The following is a 17,147-nucleotide window of genomic DNA, read 5'->3' on the forward strand; positions in this document are numbered from 1 at the left end:
CCGCTGTCTTTGTCTTGGCGTACCCACAAGTCCTCGTCCTTTGTCTGCTCAACAAAAACGCGTTGCCGGGTAACGGCGTCGGGTGGAGGGGGTCGCGGCGGCTGAGGCGCCCCTGGGGGCGGTCCCGGACCCGCGTGGCGGTGCGCTCTAACTGTAATCTCCCACAGACAGGCCCTCTGCTGGAGCACTCGCAAGAAGGGTCCCTGAAGAAGCATCAGGCAAGTGAGACCGACAGAGTCCCGGCATGAACCACTGCATACCCCCCCCCCCCAAAACTCAGTGTGTGACGCCCCTTACCCCCGTTAAACAACACTGTCATTGGTAACCCCTCCATTGTTTCAAACCAAACTTTGACCCGTTGTGCAGCCTGTTGATCAGAACAGTCAGTCCCGACTGTTTTTGAAAACGGTCCTTGTGTTCCCTGTTCCTCCCACCAGTCTTTCTAATCCCCGTCACTCAGCGTCTCTGTCTGTCTCAAGCTGCCATGCCGAAAGGTCTCGAATGTAAAAGAATGATCTCATTCAGAGGTTTACAGAGCATGCTCAATGCCCTTCAATCCTTGGGATATTTGTTTTTCTTTTTGTTTTGCAGGGCAGCTCAACTGGTACTGGAGAGCAGGAATCCAGTAGCTTTCCACTGCTTTTTAAACCATTGACTATCCCAGAACAGTGGGAGGAAGCTGAATTGCTTCAGTCTAGATAAATATTAGCTGTGTTGTGTCATTAAGTGTCCAAATGAAAGCAGAACTTTCAAATGCTGTAGCCTTCCATGACCAGGAAGTTCAGTAGCCTGGCTCCGTGGGATGATGTTGCATGAAAAGAATTCTGAGCTTTATTTGTTCATCCTTCTGAACAAGTAAAGCTCAGATTCTCTACAGCTCTGAGTGCATCCTACGATGAAGTGTCTCTGCCCATGTGACTGTTGCAACATTGTCCTCTCCCATTAGCTCAGCCCCAATGAGAAGGAGGATAACCGCATGAAGAACGTCCCTGTTCCTGTATACTGTCGCCCCCTGGTGGAGAAGGAACCTAACAGGAAGGTATAGCAATAGCATGGCAAGGCTATCTACATTGCAAGGAAGGTCCAATCTAAATTAGGCAAAAAGTAGTTTTGGTTTACCCAGTGATGTGTCCCAACCATTTATGGTTGACTGGGTGTCAGCTGCTGGAATTTCACTGTTATGACTATTAGAGTGTGACGCTCCGTGTTTTCGTCGGAAGTTGTGGTGTGCAGCTGGGGTGGACCTGAACGGGTGGAAGGTGGCCTCACCGGAAGTGCGGTCCAGCAGTAGCGACCCCCTGACAGCAGAGGGCAGTGGAGAGGAGACCAAGAGCAATCACAGCTCTCCTGAGAAGAAAAAGGTACAGCTGATACACATTTTCAACAACCGTTCAGGTGAAAGTCAGTGAACATCAGTTCTGAAACCCATACGCTTCCCTCCTCTTAATCGAGGTCAGTGAATGTCCATATCTCTCTTCTGAGTGTGAAAAGCCCCCGCCATGCTCTGCCCCTCTAGACGAAGGAGCTTCACGAGATGGACTCCATGGGCAGCCGAGTGTGGATCCTCACCAGCACCCACTCCGCCAGCAACGTGGTCGTCATCGATGCCAACCAGCCGGGCTCTCTGGTGGACCAGTTCAACGTCTGCAACGCTCATGTGCTTTGCATCTCCAGTGTGCCAGGTTAGCTCCCTCACCTATTCATTACATCCACGTTAATGCTGCTTGTGGGTTTTTCACCGCAGTCTTGAATGAGTTATCAGGACGGTTCATGTAGTATCATTGTAAAGGCATGTCCATCCAAAAAGCATGTCTCCTCTTATCAGCTACGATGTATGATCCTCATGTCGTACACTGCACATGTATTTTAATCTCTTTCAGTCTCTTTCATTGGATGATGACAGTCAAGTTTCTATATGGTCAGGAGTTCTGAGAGTTTGAATATTCTTTCTGTAGCTCTAAACTGATCTCCCTCTCTCTGTCTCTCTCAGCGGCCAGCGAGAATGACTACCCTGCGGGGGAGATATTCCCAGAGCAGGGTGAGGGGGGCTCAGAGGAAGCGGTGGGCATGGAGGGCATGCTGGCTGGCATCACGCTGGTGGGCTGCGCCACTAACTGCAGCGTCGTCCGTAGCAACTGCTCCTCCCGCACCGACACCCCCGTGGTGGACAGGGGCCAAGGTATGCACTGCCTCGTCATGCTGCAAATATGTTATATGTCACAATTTATTTGGTTTTGGTTTTACTTGTGCAATTCATTAGGGTTGTGACAATGCACAAGTTTCAAACATCTGAGTTTGTGTGATTTGTTCATACATGGCAGATTTTGAGTGCGTATTACATGCCTTTATGAGTTAGACGTGCATGTGGAAAGACACAGCCAGTGTTTGCGTGTGTATTACATGGCTCAATAAGTGCAGAGTGTGTTTTTCCACATGACTGTGTTTGCGTGTGTATTACGTGGCTCTGAGTTTTGGCGTTCGTTCCAGGCCACGCGGCTCCCCTGCTGAATGGGAAGTTGAACCCGACTCAGTCTGCTGAGGAGGCCACGGAGGCCACGGAGGTGCCCGACCCCACCGCCGGCGAGGCAGAGGAGGCGTCGGGTCCGCCCCGCCCCTTCACTGAACACGTGTTCACAGACCCGCAGCCCCGTGCCGCAGACCCCTCCCGGAGCAGGTGCGTGTTCAGGCAGGCAGCACCCCCTCCGTTTAAAACCTCCACCATGCAACTAGGTTAGACCAAGAAACAAAAACCCTGGGGTATTAAACTCCCAGGGCTATCAGTGGCTTTGAAAGAAATGGTTGAAGGACGGAATGAAGCCCCCTATTCTGTCTTGGTTTTCCCTTCTGAGAATCTCTCTGTCCATCTCTCACCTCCCACATCCCCAACCCCCGCCCCCCCCACCTACAGGCATGCTGGACAGACTAAGGAGGCTAACTCGACAGCCCAGGAGGAAGGAGATGAAGACTCCCGAGCCGGCACCAGCGCTGCCCCAACCATGTGGCTGGGAGCCCAAAATGGCTGGTGCGCGTTCCTCTGGTCTTCAACCACACACCAGGCTCGATTAGACATCATGTGATCAAACTCATTACTGACTGCCATACAGCCTCACAAATCACATCTACGTAGTCTCTGAACAAGAATTCTCACGTATTCAACAATGTGTGGGTGTCATATTTGAGTGACCCTCTATTGTAGTAATAGCTACACTCATTTTTTAGAACAGAAAATGCTAATGTTGGTGTAATGGCACACAAATATTGCTGTCTGATTGATGTGCCCACTGACCACTGCTCCTCTTCCCTCTCAGGCTGTATGTGCACTCGGCTGTTTCCAACTGGAAGAAGTGTCTGCACTCCATCAAGCTCAAAGACTCTGTACTCAGCCTTGTGTATGTATGACTTTCCGCAGAATTCGGCAGAATATCGCCTTTACAAAACACCAGTTGTTTTATGTCACAGAATGTGTAGAAATATCCAGTCACTGTTCACGACGCAGTGTTTCAGCACAGTTCTTTCACAGTGGAGTCTGTTGCTCTGTTGCAGGCATGTGAAGGGAAGAGTGTTGGTGGCTCTGGCGGATGGGACGCTCGCCATCTTCCACAGATCTGAAGGTACTGTATAGACACAAATGAAGCCAGATTATTTCATGGTTCACATTACAGTGTAGACTTGTCACAGCTGATCTTGTTTCAAGTGTGCTTTGCCCCTTTCTCCCCAATTTGGATCGCCCAATAACACTGCAGCGCTCACCACAGCCTCTGTGGTCAGTTTGCTTGAACGCAGACAAGCATGTGCTGTCCTCCGAAGCAGGTGATGTGAGTCACTGCTTCACAATACAGTTTGCAGGTTGTGCTCACACAGACATGAACCAGAGGAAGACAGTGAGACACTGTTATTCTAGCGGACTGAAACCCTCCCATCCCTGGCCAAGTGTGCATCACCTTGCCACGATCTGTATTTGATACCAGACTGTGGGGTTCACCCACTCACTGAAACTGTGCCTTAACAGGATGATCCTGTTCTGGAATGTTCCAAAGCAGAAGGCTTCTGCGTGTACTGACATGTATAAACTAAAATTCTTTTTTGTTGTTGTTATTTTTTTAAGTTGAACCCCTACCTCTTAGAATCACTCTGCTTTCTTATAAAATGACCAGCCATGTTTTGTGGCTATTCTTTCCCTTGTGCTCATTCAAACCCTTTAAAATGGCAGTGAGGTGGGCAGTGTTTAATTTTGTTAGCTAGCCTAGAGTAGGGTCCACAGCATTACCAGGCCATGTAACTGTTTATAAGAACAGTATGGTCTTGGAGGATAATTTAGATTAAAAATTGCATTAAGATATAAATTAACACATTACTATATTTAGTGCGTGTGCTCATGTGTGCTTGTGTGTGCAGATGGGCAGTGGGACCTGAGTAATTACCACCTGATGGACCTTGGGCGCCCCCACCACTCTATCCGCTGCATGGCGGTGGTGCACGACAAGGTGTGGTGTGGCTACAAGAACAAGGTGCACGTCATCCAGCCCAAGACCATGCAGATAGAGGTGGGTCACTTTCCTCACCATTAGGCCTGAGCCACCAGCTGAAATGGCTCAATACCCCTACTTACCTCTGTCAGGTTCTCCTCTGGATGTAACCGGTGTCTGTCACAGCCGTTTTAATGCCGAACGCGTCCGTCTCCCTGCTGCCTCGCCAGAAATCGTTCGACGCACACCCGCGCAGGGAGAGCCAGGTGCGGCAGCTGGCGTGGATCGGGGACGGTGTGTGGGTGTCCATTCGGCTGGACTCCACGCTGCGGCTCTTCCACGCGCTCACCCACCAGCACCTGCAGGACGTGGACATCGAGCCATACGTCAGCAAGATGCTCGGTGAGTCTGCCTGTTCTGCGCACCTGCGAGATGCAGCATAGTTATTATATACGTACCTACACAGCCAACTGAACAGGGGAATTTAAGAGGTGCTTTTTTCAGTTTATGTAATATATATGTTTAAATATATCTTTACACCAGTCTAAATGTAATTATGTAAATATTATACTTAATAAAACAATAAATATTTCATTTATTTGGTTTACTGTGTCACCATTCCCCCTGGCATTTTTTTTTCCTGTAACCCCTAGACCTTGTGTGGACCTGTGGACCTTCACGGTGAAAAGACCTCTGTCATTGGAAGAGGTGGCACAGCAGTGCTAATGAGGCGTCCAAAGTGCCTGTTTTTTTTCATGCCTACTGTTTTCTCTGGGCAGGAACGGGAAAGCTAGGCTTCTCCTTTGTGCGAATCACAGCGCTCCTGATCGCGGGGAACCGCCTGTGGGTGGGGACGGGGAACGGAGTGGTCATCTCCATACCGCTCACAGAGAGTGAGTAATGGCTACCGCACATCCCGATCCTGCAGCCTGTCAGGCACAACCAGTCGAGCACCGCACACACACACTACACGAGCAGCACAAACTGGTTCCCCTGCCTGTGTCAACCAGTAGTTCTTTGCTAATAATATTGTGAGTGTGCTGGGTTGCCAGCTCTGATGCTTTTGGTGTGAGACACACACTTTCAGGCTCCATCTCACACTTACACTTCCACAAAGACATTTCACGCCAAATAAAAAAAGCGCAACCAAAAGCAAAGCACTCCCTGATTAAACAAAAGGGAGCCAAGGAGCTTTTTTACCAAGGAGGCCCCCTACCCCTGTCAGTGAATGGAACAAATCCCACTCCAACCAGCTGACCTAAATTGGCAACTCTGAGTATGGATAGTGCTATAGTGCTATTGTCAACTACATCCAGGAAATGGGAGAATAAAACAAGATGAAAAATCCTCCTCAAAAAGTAAACCACACTTGCTGCCTGTATTTGCAGATAAACTACGCTGCTCAGTGGTTTATATCTGAATTCTCCCTTATGACATACAATGTTCTTTCCTCTTTTTGACTGTTTTTATCTTATATTGTCTGTTCCATGCATGTTTTCTTGGTCTCTCTCTCTCTCTCTCTCTCTCTCACACACACACACACACAAATAATTCTACTTCTCATACTTATACTCTTTGATATTTCTTCTTCTGCTGTTGTCAGTCTCTCCCAACTCCCTCAATTTGCCTTTTTTCGAAATGGCTTCTCAGTCATGTCCCTGTATGCTCTTCCCAAATGTTTCTCTTTTATTGAACTTCCTGTGTCTCCATCCCTCCGCTACCCCCTCTTGCTCCCGCCCCCCTCTCCTGTAGCTGTAGTCCTCCACCGGGGACAGCTCCTGGGTTTGAGGGGTAAGTTGGAGCTCTCCCTCCCTTCTTCTCTCACTGACGTCTTTCTCATGATTTCATCATCATCATCATCATCAGGTTGCCAGCGATTCCCTTCCATCCTGATCATTTACCAAAAATTTACCGTGTGAAACTCCCACAGTGATCATGGAAGATGGGGGTTACAGCGACATGTCACCCTCTCCTGGAAGCCTCAGTTACCACCTTTTTTGAGCAACAAGGCCGCTGGATGCCAGGCCATCAACAACATGGCCCCCAACATCTGCAATGACACTTATTAGGATGCGATGTCTATTCTCCAAAAGAACAAGTTAACAGGTTAAATGTATATAACCTGACCTTGTTACTTGCAGTGTGGAAGGGAAAGCTGTCTCATTAACTAGTATTTCTGCTTGTTTCATGTGTTGCTTTTTGTTGCCAGCTTGGTTCATTAGATTCATCACAGTCGTGCAGTAGATGTGGTATTTGGATATCGCCCTTCATCTGCATGCAGCGTGTATAGCTCTGACTAAGGACCTTATTCCAGCTCTGTCCACCAGCAGTGCGTTGCTGTAACTTCAGCTCTGGAGATACCATTTTTTAAAGTTGTGCGCTTTTAATTATTCTTCTGTTCAATTCCAATCACCTTTATTTCTGTTCCTCCTTCGTCATTTGCTCATACCCATTTAGAGACCATCATCACACAGTTGGCTGCGTGCTGCGTGGAAATGAGCAGCACAGTTCCGCACAGTTGTGCACTGTGTTGGGTCTTCCTCATTATGAACCAGGCGGCTCGGGTACGGAGCTGCCCCGCCTGCGGATCCTCCTCCGTCGCTCACCGCGTTTCTCTTCTCCGTCTCCAGCCAACAAAGTGTCCCCGACGTCGTCGGGCGGGGTGATCCACGTGTACGCTGACGACAGCGCGGAGAAGGCCAGCGGCAGCTTCATCCCGTACTGCTCCATGGCTCAGGCGCAGCTCTGCTTCCACGGCCACCGCGACGCCGTCAAGTTCTTCGTGTCTGTGCCAGGTTGGCCCCGTCCGCTTCTGTCCATCACTGCTCAGCCAATGGCAAAGCAGAAAGCCACACAGTTTCTCCCTGCAGAACCTCCCTGTTTCTTCCCAGTGTCCCGGCATGTGGTTTGTATTAAAAAGGATCAAATCTCTGTAGCCTGTGCTGAGAAAACAACACGATCAACATCTGGCCTCCAGAGACAGGATATTTGAGACAGAGGCTGAGTCTTATCGAGGCTTTACGCTATGTTAGCATGTTGCTACCGTGCTTGTGAAGCCCAGTGTGTGGCCTCGCTGACCCTGGCTGTGTTCCTCGCAGGCAATGTGTTGGCCACCCTGAATGGCAGTGTGCTGGACAGCCCCACGGAGAACCCCGGCTCAACAGCGCCTCCTGAGTCTGAGGCGCAGAGTGTACAGAACGTTCTGGTGCTCAGTGGGGGGGAGGGCTACATCGACTTTCGCATTGGTGAGCGCAGAGCGCACGTCGAACACATGCTGGGAATTCATAAATATAAGAACTGTACCTTCACCGAAGTGTACTCTTATTCAGAGTAACACCTGTGTTATTTTTAGTTCAGAAACAAAACTTGCTCTTTGTTTCACACTTGCTGTTTTGCTCCTCTCTCTCTCTCCTCTCTCTGTTTTTCCCCCTCTCTATCTCTCTCTCACTCAGGGGATGGAGAGGATGATGAGACGGAGGAGAACGCAGGCGAGGCTCCGCAGATGAAGCCAGCGCTGTCTAAGGCAGAGAGAAGCCACATCATCGTGTGGCAGGTGTCCTACGTCCCGGAGTGACACCAAAGTTTTCCTGCAGCCTCCCCTGTGACTACCCCCACCATCCCTGGCACACCCCCAACCCCCCATCCAGAACCTCTGGCCAGACCTTCCTGCACCTTACCAACCGAAAGGAAATCAGCTCCAGTTGACTCTAACTCTTTAAACCCACTACCTGTCCCGCCCACCAACCTTTCTCTCCAGCCCCGTTTATGACTTATGTAGAGCCCTTCCATTAAGCCCCTCCCCCCTCCTGCATTCTGCTCACAGCTCACTGATGGCCACACGGGGGCGGAGTCACCACACTGGTGGCTTCCAGAACGACCCCCTTCCTCATATGCAAGCTACGGACACAGGGTTAATGTGTGGCTTATCTGGAAGTGACATTTAAAACGGGGAAACAGACAAGGTACTTGTGTTTTGGAGGGAAAATGTAGAGGTTACATTAGACAGATGGGAAGTGGGAATTTACAAGGAAAGGACTCTGTAGTCACATGGGAGGAAGAAAATTAGGATCAAAGCAAGTTGAAACAGGGTTAAGGGTTATGTTGTTAAGGGAGCTCACAAAGCTTTTCAGTTGGTTTCTCATACACAGAGAAATGTGTGAGCTTAAATTCAGAAAGTTGTGTGTATGGAAAGCATTCCAATTTGAATGATAACTGATGCAACGAGTCACAAAGAAGCAGAAGTGATGCATGCTGGGACAGTGCAGGGAGGGTACATACAGGGATTCAGAGGACTTGGACTTGACATTACATCATAAACCCATTGATCATACACATTATAGCTACAGTGATCTCTGCAGCCAAAGGCTGGTTAATTTAAATTACCCATAATTGCATGATTACAGTACCTTTAACTTAACATGACTATTTATGCTGCACTGAAAAACCCACAGACCAGCATTTACAGTATGGAATATAGATGCTTTTTCAGGAAGCCAAAGTGTTTGTATATTTGAACCGAAAGCAGGATTTATTGTGTACATAAATATATATTTATATACATATACATATTTAAATAAAACGGAAACATATGAAAATGGTCAGTTTGTAGACAAATAGTACAACAAATTGCACTGAATTTTTGACAAAAAGACTGCTGGGAAAAAAAAGCATGAAAGGGATGTGTTGTTTTTAAATGACAGACCTTTTGGGGACCAAAACACCTGCTTTTAAGGGATTCCCCTCTTGACACTACCTGTCTTGTGAAGTGTGCCTCAGAAAAGACTACAGGGAGAAAAAAAAGTGGCATAGGTTCTTGTGAACACTGGTAAACCAAGGAAGATTTTGATAAAACTGCAAATTGCCAAGCAGCATCAATGAAACCATAAATCTGACAAACTGGTGAAACAGATATAATACATTTACGTGCATATCCTTGATGTTTACATGAATGTCAAAATCAATGCAATGGATCAACACTGTACACAATAAACCAGTTCTCCAGACCCAGGATTGCATAAACTGAGCTCCATCAATGCCTTGCGTTTGCCCCTAACCCACTTAATGATTGGTCAGTGTCCTGTTGCTCCTCTGTGACCATCAGTAAGCTGTGAGCCGATTGGCTCATGAACTCCCCAGTAAGATTCCATGGTGTTTCATATGTAAACCTCCCTGTATGTAAAGCAGAACCGTGTGGCCTGATGCCTCACTCATCTGAGTTTCCTGTAAAGTGAGGCAGTAAGGATACCCCTTCCTCCCCTCTTTACCCTCCTTGCTATGTACTTAACTCATGAAACATCTCTTATCGGTAATGTATTAAACCTGTTTGTGCAATGAACCCCTGTGTTTTTGTGTTCTTATGTGTGATTCCTTCTGGACATTATAAGATTATTTTTTCTTGAACACAAAAAATATGTTCTGAAATGACTTTATATGCTCTACAAAGCATATTCCAAACAAGGAAAATTTAACAAAATTTTTAATGAAACAAAATTGTAGATTCATTATGTTGATTGTGAGGAGTCATGGTCAAAAAAAGTATTTTAACCATTTGCAAAGAAACAAAATGGCAAAAGTTGAAAATAATCTTTAATTTGGCAATAAGGTGAACATAAACCATATTCATATTCCATACCATATTCAGTAGAACATTAGTAAGGCTTTAAAAGATGCATGTAGTAACCTGATCTATTTCTGTATAGGAACAAAATACCACTGGACTTCACATAACTGAGGCAAGCTGTTTGAAAGACATCAGACTGCATTGCATCAGAGTTCATAATTATGACCCTTTTGCTCCCTTTGACTGCTCTTTGTCAATCACACTCAGTGTAAGATACCTTCATGTCTGTGAGCTGTATGTACGCAAGTGGTTAGCAGGCATGAATATGCCTGCTGTACTGAATGCAGAATGGAGGCAGTGAGATTTCTGTACGCAGATTTACACTAAGGGGCCAGTGCCACATCACTCAGGGTCAGACAAACCGCTCCTCAGACTTTGTGCTTACAGCTGCAGCCCAGGCTCACATGCAGTCCCATACGGCCAGTGTTTCTTCGTCTGCCTTCTACCAGCTCTGCAGTAAAATGCACTCAACCATTGCCTCCATTAAAACACATAATTCACATATGTCACCCTGAAGCACTCTGTTCCTTCCAGGTCACGCTGCGTGAAATTAAGTTCACTCTGGCTCGACAGTCTGAAATTTATCGACAGTAAAGCACATTTATACCATTGCGGTAACAGCTTGGCATTTCTGATTTACTACAAGCATTAAAACCAAGTAAAGTCTCTGTGGAATATCTGAACAGTCATTTGTCTCTAGGGGGTATGTTTACACTGACAAAGTCAGGCATTGCTGTAGGGGTACTGTTCTCTGTTTGTTCCCCATTGTCTTCAGGTTGTAATTTTGAATTCATGCAGTGGGCACAAGCCTGTTTTAATAACCAGCCACACAGAGATGTAAATGTGTGCAGCCGAATGTGCAAAATAGATTCAAACTGTCACTATTTTACAGCCCTAATGGACATTGTTCGACCCACATCCCATTTTCTAGACTGAAGTTCCAGTTAAGCCTTCAATTTTATCATTTATCATTTTTACAAGATATACTTATTTAATATATTTATTTCGAATATGCACTTGTTAAACATTGTTATAAGTTTATGGAGGTTAGTGACATCTAGTGGTACAATGAGAGCAGTCTGATATGTTACTTAAATATCTCTATTTCAAACAAAACCAACAATAGGTGTAGTTAATTTTATTTTAGGATATTACTGTACCATTGCACTGGAAACTTCACTTGAATTTTGCTAGAAATACATATAATGTGAACCTGTATACAACAATAAAGAACAAAAACTACATTTGGATCAGTGAAGAACTTAACACACAGCGAATGCTGGTCATCTGTCAAATTAACACAAACACTATAATAACAAGGCAACCACCAGATGGCATCCAAGGACTCAAATCATAAAACTGTGAGACACGGCGTATTAACTTTGAGAAATCAAGACATTAAAAATATTTGTACTTGTACTTATATTGTATTTTATACTTGTATTTTGAAGTTTTTGACAGCATACAACAAGTAGACATAGAACGTGGCGTGTCGTCAGAGCACGAAAAGATCAAACACCAGGTCGCTGCTTGATGTAAAATGGCTTCTCACAAAGATTCTGCCCTGGCATGGACAATGACTCTCATCTGATTAATCTCACAGGAAAACTGTTTTTTTCTGGTATACTTTAGTTTACATAATAGCCTATAATTCAGTGATTTAAGAAGGCCACACAATCAACAGCTAATGGATTAGCAGGTATGGTTTAAAACATGAGACCAAAACTGATAACTGGGTGGCCCCTCAATCCATTAGGATATACAACTGCAACAGGTAGCGAAAGAATTAAAGTAATGTCAAGGCCCATTTAAACTGGGAAACACGGGAAGTGTTAGCATCATGGCCGAGCAGAGCCTTGCAAATCACACTCAAATGAATTCTGCTCAGCACTCCCTCCAGTGTTTTTTTCTTGAAATGTGTTCAGCAACCAATCCTTACTTCAACTGCTCTAGACACATAGCCACCCCAGTTACAGCAGTTAATGTAGAGTCCAACAAACTGGCACATTAACAGTAGCCAGGCATCAGCTAACAGCAACAGAATCTCTGTTCTTTCTTACCGTTGATTTTGTCTTAGTCAGATATGTGGCTTTCAGGCATTTTCTAGCAAGCCTGACTAAAGCACAAGGCAAGAGCTTCCAGACTGACCACATATTGATTATCAAGGATTATTAACACACTGCAAACAGCTTGTATGACTGGTTTACAAATAAAAGGCTAGAGGGGTTGCCAAACAATCTAACAAACACATTTAAGGTAAAATCACGTGTACTCATTGTGTAACACCACATTAAGTCCGTGAACTGATTACGCCCATTTCCATTTTTGGATTTGAATTAAGGAGAAAAAATGTATTCGTTCGTGCTGTTTAATTCGTCCACCAAGTCATTAATTTGGTATATCCATGCCAGTTTCAAAGGGACTTTGTATAGGCACAAGATTTTTACAATGTTATTTACAAATTAAATGAAACAGTAAAAACAATGTATGCCCTGCCTGAAATACATTTTATTTAACCTTTTGCTATCAATAATTAATGCGGTAAATTATAATAATTAATCTGTAACACTAATGGTCTTCATTGGTACACCAGGCATATTAAGCCCAGTCTGAACTTATTTCAATATACTGCATAATAATGGAACAATTTTATTAAAATCTAATAACAGTTTTTAAGTTTTAAGTTAAGTCATAAAGCTTTAAAAGAAAGATGAATCTGGTTTTTACGTAAATTATTTTGCAACAAATGTGACAATAGCCCATATGTTAAGAAATGTCTTAACCTAGATTTGAGCGGTCTTAATAGGTACAACACTACATGATTTCTGCTCTTGTGTGCCACATGCAACAATCCCGGGGTCAGCAATCGGACACTGAGGCTGACACCACTTAAACCAAGGTCCAATGGCATACATTAGAACACTCCACAATCTGCTGTTTTCAGGTCAAGGATTCTAATCCAATGAGTGGAAACTGCGTGCCTTGTCGGAGTCTGACGTGTCAACTGTGGACCACCTAAGATAAAGCAATCAAAAATGGAACGCAAACAATTAATTAAGCAACTATTTCAGATAAACTCTCAAAACGGGGAAGTACCGTGAAAACGCGGTCTTCAAAGATTATATGGCGCACTAATAAAATACAAGCAAAACCGCGTATCAGCAGTAGCCCATTGACTTCCAATTTGCGATGGACGAAAGCTGTTTTATGAACTAGTAGAAGGTTGCCAGAACAAAAAGTTGCGAACATAATTAGAAACACACCACGACTAAAATAAATAGAATGTAACATGAAAAATCCTCGCTTTTGAGATGGATTTTCGAGAACATGGCAGCCCTGTTCCCTACACACATTTCTTCCGTATGCCAAAAGCAGCTTTGTTTCAACTTCGTTCCGTCCGATGGAAATATGGTATGAAATTCCTTTCTTTGGAAAATATTATATCACTCGTTGCGCTTAGTTTAAAAAGGAACAGTCAAGTTTCTGGCTTCTGGACTTGCTCATTAGATCCCAACACCTTAATAATATAACGAAACCAAATGTGTTACCTTGCTAACATTTAGAAAATATGCTGTTATTGAAATGAACTAGTCAATGTTGATTAGCCAGTGCGGGTCGATGTCTCCTAGACTTATTTAAGCAGACATTTCCACTTTAAAACAGAGCCGTAACTAGTTTCATTATGTGCTTCAGAACAGGAACTTAACTGTAATGACTGAATTTAATTATTACATTAATTATAATGGTGAATATTCAACCCGTTTAATAGTGGCTCAAATGCGTAGCTTCTCAAGCTAAAGCAGTGGCATTGCACTGTCCTTACGCCGTGGGATGGCAATGTTCGGCTCTATGGTTCGGCTACTAAATCATAGCAATTAAGTGGTATGATCAATGCGGTACATCTAGAATGAAAAGGAAAAGATGTCACTTTTAAGGAGGACAGCAACATGGGAAATATCTGAATCCGAGGGGGAAAGCGATTCTGAAATCAAGTCAAAAAGCACTTATGATCTCCCTAAAACTGATGAACCAATAACACAGAGGATTCAGACGGAAAAATGCGATGCTCCTGCCAGGCGTTCTGAAGCACAAAACCTCTCTGTTCCCTCGACGGTAGCCCCTTCAACTCCGAGTCCGGGGAAAAGACGACGGCGAACCAAAGAAGAGATTGATGCGGATAAATTGAATTTGGTGCAGAAGAAAAAGGTCAGAGAGAAACTTAGAAATGAAAAGGCTCAAGAAAAAGAGAAGAAAAGACAAGAGCAGCAAAGGAGAAAACAAGACGCAGAGCGCCTGAAATGTTACCGACCTGAGAACTGTTTAAAATGTTTGACGGTGTGCGTCGATTCCGGTAAGTTTGGAAGCCACCTAGGCCTGTACATAGTGATATTCTATTTGTGTTTCTTGAAATGTACACCTTCTGTCTGTGATAGTTATTCTGTGAAGTGAATTATGTTAAAGGAATGTTGTTTTGTAGCTTTACTACAGGATGAAAGGTCAGATATTCTACTTGGGTCTCTGTTCTCCCTGGAGTGGAAGACCACCATTGAAGAGCAGCAGCTTCTCCACAGCATCACGTGGACAAGGGACCTTCCTCAGGTAATTTGGCTAGCTTGGATGGTTAGCACCAACAGAAATGTTTTTACCTGCATTTCTACTCATCTTGGTTTTTTAAAGCCACTGGTTTGCTGGCTGCTTTGGCATACAATATAAATGTAATATTTATAATAATCCAATGTCCATTTGTAATTTTAGGAGTTAGTTTTTTCTTAATGGGATTTTTTTAAGGTCAAGACTGAAGAGTGTCAGATCACCTAGCAGGTATAATATACTGTAAGGCATAGATCCCAGATACTTATTTTTAATGATTATTAAAATACAGGGTGAAGACAAGCCAAGCCCAGTTCTGGAGGAACAAGTTCTCATGGTTTTGACTCTGAATGACTTCTTGGACATGGTGGTCTCCATCAAGCATGTATGCTTCCCATTTACTTTTTTGTATCTGTAATGCTGTAATGAGGCAAATACATAATCCGTGGCTGATACGAGTTCTAACCTTGGTACAGGCTGAACAAAAAGGCACTGAAGAGGTGGCTGTGAACTCCTTATTCAAGCAGCTATCTGAGTACCTTAACAGAAATGGAGAGAAAGTAGTCACCCTGGCAGTGATGGGGCCAAACCCAAACAGCTGGTATCAAGCTTTCACATTTTAGTACCATTTCCCCAGTAATGATACTGCATTGATTAACCATCTTAACTAGCATGATTTCTGTCCTCAGGACTCTGTGTTCTCGACGACATGAGGACCAGATGCTCAGACCACAAATGGGAGAGGAGGGTAGTGATATTGAGGAAGTAAGCTTTTTTCATAATACACCAGTTGTGCTTTTTTCTCATATTTTTAGTGTGCAGGTGAAAAGTTGTTTTTGTGGTCTTCTGTTTCGCTTAGGCCCTCGTGTTCCTGCAGCTGTACAGGAACACCTCTGTCATCTTCCTGGAGAGCTGGCAGGGTCTTACGGACCATGTGTGTGCCATTACCAAGGCCTTGTCCAAACGGCCATTCAAGTAAGCCAAATATCTCTCCTATGCCATGAAAGAATCTGCCCTTTTTTAGTTCTCATCAACGCAGGAAGATTTTTACAATTATTTCCCACTCCAGACAGCTGACCGAGCAAGACAACCTGCCTTTCTGCTTGGATGGCTCGTGGGCCAGTGGGGTGCGGGTTGAGAGGGATGGGACGGGACTGAGCCATGTTTGGAGCAGGCAAATCCAGCAGCTGAATCGAGTGAGCCCTGCAGTGGCTGCTGGGGTGTCTTCAGCGTTCCCCTCACCTCAGCTGCTCCTACAGGTATGCATTTACTCCAACTCCCAGAACCTTGTAGGAACACTTAGGTGAATTAAAATATTCAGTATGCAGAGCTGTTCCATATTTTGTTCTATGGCTGCAGTTTCATATAGAGGTGTGCAGTGCCTTCAGAAAGTATTCATCTCGTTAACATTTTCACATTTATTCTGTTACACCTTGAAGTTTTAATGCACCAAAATATATTTCTTCTTTACTATCAGAATCAATTCAACACATTTATGATGCAAAACATTTTATATTTACTGAATTATTTTTCAAATATTAAAAGAGATGCATTAGATATTCACTTGTGAATGAGAACTGTGGTTCCGGTTGTGAGACCTCACAAAGTCTGTGATGTTTGTTCTGCAGTCATGCAGTTAAACACAGGTGGATTCGAAATCAACAAAGGTGGACCTCACTATGCATGTAGTTTGACGTCAAGAAAAATGGAATACACCTGACCCAATTTAGGTTGGTAATACAGAGTGAATACTCAAGTTTTGAAGACATCTGAATACTTTAATTTTCATTGAAATTACTTAAAGGACAAAACCACAACAAATGTAGTACAACACTCAAATTATGTTTAATTTGACTTTGACAACATGACTAGAAATCAGTGGGGGGTGAAAACTTTCTGAAGGCACCGTAGTGGAAGAATAATATGAGATATCTACGTTGACTTGTGTTTACTGTGTATCTGACCTGCATCCAGGCATACAAAGACTTGGACTCTGAAGTTGAAAGGAAAGGACTACTTGCGGATCTGTTGGCAAAAAGTGGGGAGAGGGAAAGGCGTGTCGGACCAGAGATCTCAAATAGGGTGTATCAATTTCTCACAGCACAAAATCCTGAGCTGGTCCTGGACTAAGGCGATTTGAATTATAACTGTGGTGGAAACCTTGTTTCTAATAATTGAACCTTTTTCAGGAAATTATCTATCAGATTTGTGTCAGCAAAGTATCAAGAAGGATCAATGCCAAGTTTGTGGCATTACTGTATCAGAGGATATCAAGACACTGACATTTTGACAGACATTTTAGATTTACAATGCCTTTTAACATTAGTTTCAATGATACAAATATTGTCATAGGTTTTATAGTGCAAATGGAGGTGATAAAAAATAAAGATGAGTACAATGTATTTTTCTGATTTGTTTTCATCATTCTGAAGTAATGTATCTGGTAACAGCCCGGGGGTGGGGGGTGGGTG

General features: G+C 44.2%; 2 protein-coding genes across 19 annotated transcripts in view; both read left to right on the forward strand.

Moving 5' to 3' along the window:
- Positions 1 to 9,801, forward strand: part of LOC118221015 (C-Jun-amino-terminal kinase-interacting protein 3-like) — a 33,247-nt gene extending 23,446 nt beyond the window's left edge. For 8 of the 16 annotated variants that reach the window (XM_035405562.1, XM_035405566.1, XM_035405563.1 and 5 more), the window contains 16 exons: positions 168 to 218; positions 947 to 1,039; positions 1,221 to 1,361; positions 1,517 to 1,682; positions 1,991 to 2,179; positions 2,488 to 2,674; positions 2,909 to 3,022; positions 3,309 to 3,389; positions 3,544 to 3,611; positions 4,396 to 4,544; positions 4,697 to 4,868; positions 5,246 to 5,359; positions 6,219 to 6,257; positions 7,097 to 7,261; positions 7,565 to 7,711; positions 7,919 to 9,801. In XM_035405562.1, the coding sequence (XP_035261453.1) occupies positions 168 to 218; positions 947 to 1,039; positions 1,221 to 1,361; positions 1,517 to 1,682; positions 1,991 to 2,179; positions 2,488 to 2,674; positions 2,909 to 3,022; positions 3,309 to 3,389; positions 3,544 to 3,611; positions 4,396 to 4,544; positions 4,697 to 4,868; positions 5,246 to 5,359; positions 6,219 to 6,257; positions 7,097 to 7,261; positions 7,565 to 7,711; positions 7,919 to 8,040 (1,998 nt within the window). In that variant the 3' untranslated portion in view covers positions 8,041 to 9,801. The remainder of the gene's footprint in view (positions 1 to 167; positions 219 to 946; positions 1,040 to 1,220; positions 1,362 to 1,516; positions 1,683 to 1,990; positions 2,180 to 2,487; positions 2,675 to 2,908; positions 3,023 to 3,308; positions 3,390 to 3,543; positions 3,612 to 4,395; positions 4,545 to 4,696; positions 4,869 to 5,245; positions 5,360 to 6,218; positions 6,258 to 7,096; positions 7,262 to 7,564; positions 7,712 to 7,918) is intronic. The other 8 variants (XM_035405569.1, XM_035405578.1, XM_035405574.1 and 5 more) reach the window with 3 other exon arrangements.
- Positions 9,802 to 13,318: 3,517 nt separating this feature from the next.
- Positions 13,319 to 17,078, forward strand: LOC118221607 (probable crossover junction endonuclease EME2). 3 transcript variants are annotated; one of them, XR_004764153.1, is made up of 9 exons: positions 13,319 to 14,437; positions 14,564 to 14,685; positions 14,969 to 15,061; positions 15,153 to 15,277; positions 15,366 to 15,441; positions 15,536 to 15,651; positions 15,746 to 15,935; positions 16,305 to 16,406; positions 16,651 to 16,785. XR_004764153.1 is itself a non-coding variant. In XM_035406829.1 (9 exons), the coding sequence occupies exons 1-9, from the start codon at positions 13,398 to 13,400 to the stop codon at positions 16,804 to 16,806; spliced, it is 1,212 nt and encodes a 403-aa protein (XP_035262720.1). In that variant the 5' UTR covers positions 13,327 to 13,397; the 3' UTR covers positions 16,807 to 17,078. The 3 variants fall into 3 exon arrangements, 2 of the variants coding, with proteins under 2 accessions (XP_035262719.1, XP_035262720.1); XM_035406829.1 differs by lacking the exon at positions 16,305 to 16,406 and having other exon boundaries at positions 13,327 to 13,497; positions 14,204 to 14,437; positions 16,651 to 17,078; XM_035406828.1 differs by lacking the exon at positions 16,305 to 16,406 and having other exon boundaries at positions 13,325 to 14,437; positions 16,651 to 17,078.
- Positions 17,079 to 17,147: the final 69 nt, after the last annotated feature.

The sequence above is a fragment of the Anguilla anguilla genome, chromosome 2 (genome assembly GCF_013347855.1).
Source record: "Anguilla anguilla isolate fAngAng1 chromosome 2, fAngAng1.pri, whole genome shotgun sequence".
NCBI classification, from domain to species: Eukaryota; Metazoa; Chordata; class Actinopteri; order Anguilliformes; family Anguillidae; genus Anguilla; species Anguilla anguilla.

Bases quoted from the DNA above. Each gene is read 5' to 3' on its own strand.
- LOC118221607 (XM_035406828.1), top strand. From the start codon at position 14,008: ATGTCACTTTTAAGGAGGACAGCAACATGGGAAATATCTGAATCCGAG. The intron at 15,442-15,535 runs GTAAGCTTTTTT...TGTTTCGCTTAG, and splicing joins AGGGTAGTGATATTGAGGAA to GCCCTCGTGTTCCTGCAGCT. The intron at 15,652-15,745 runs GTAAGCCAAATA...TTCCCACTCCAG, and splicing joins TTGTCCAAACGGCCATTCAA to ACAGCTGACCGAGCAAGACA.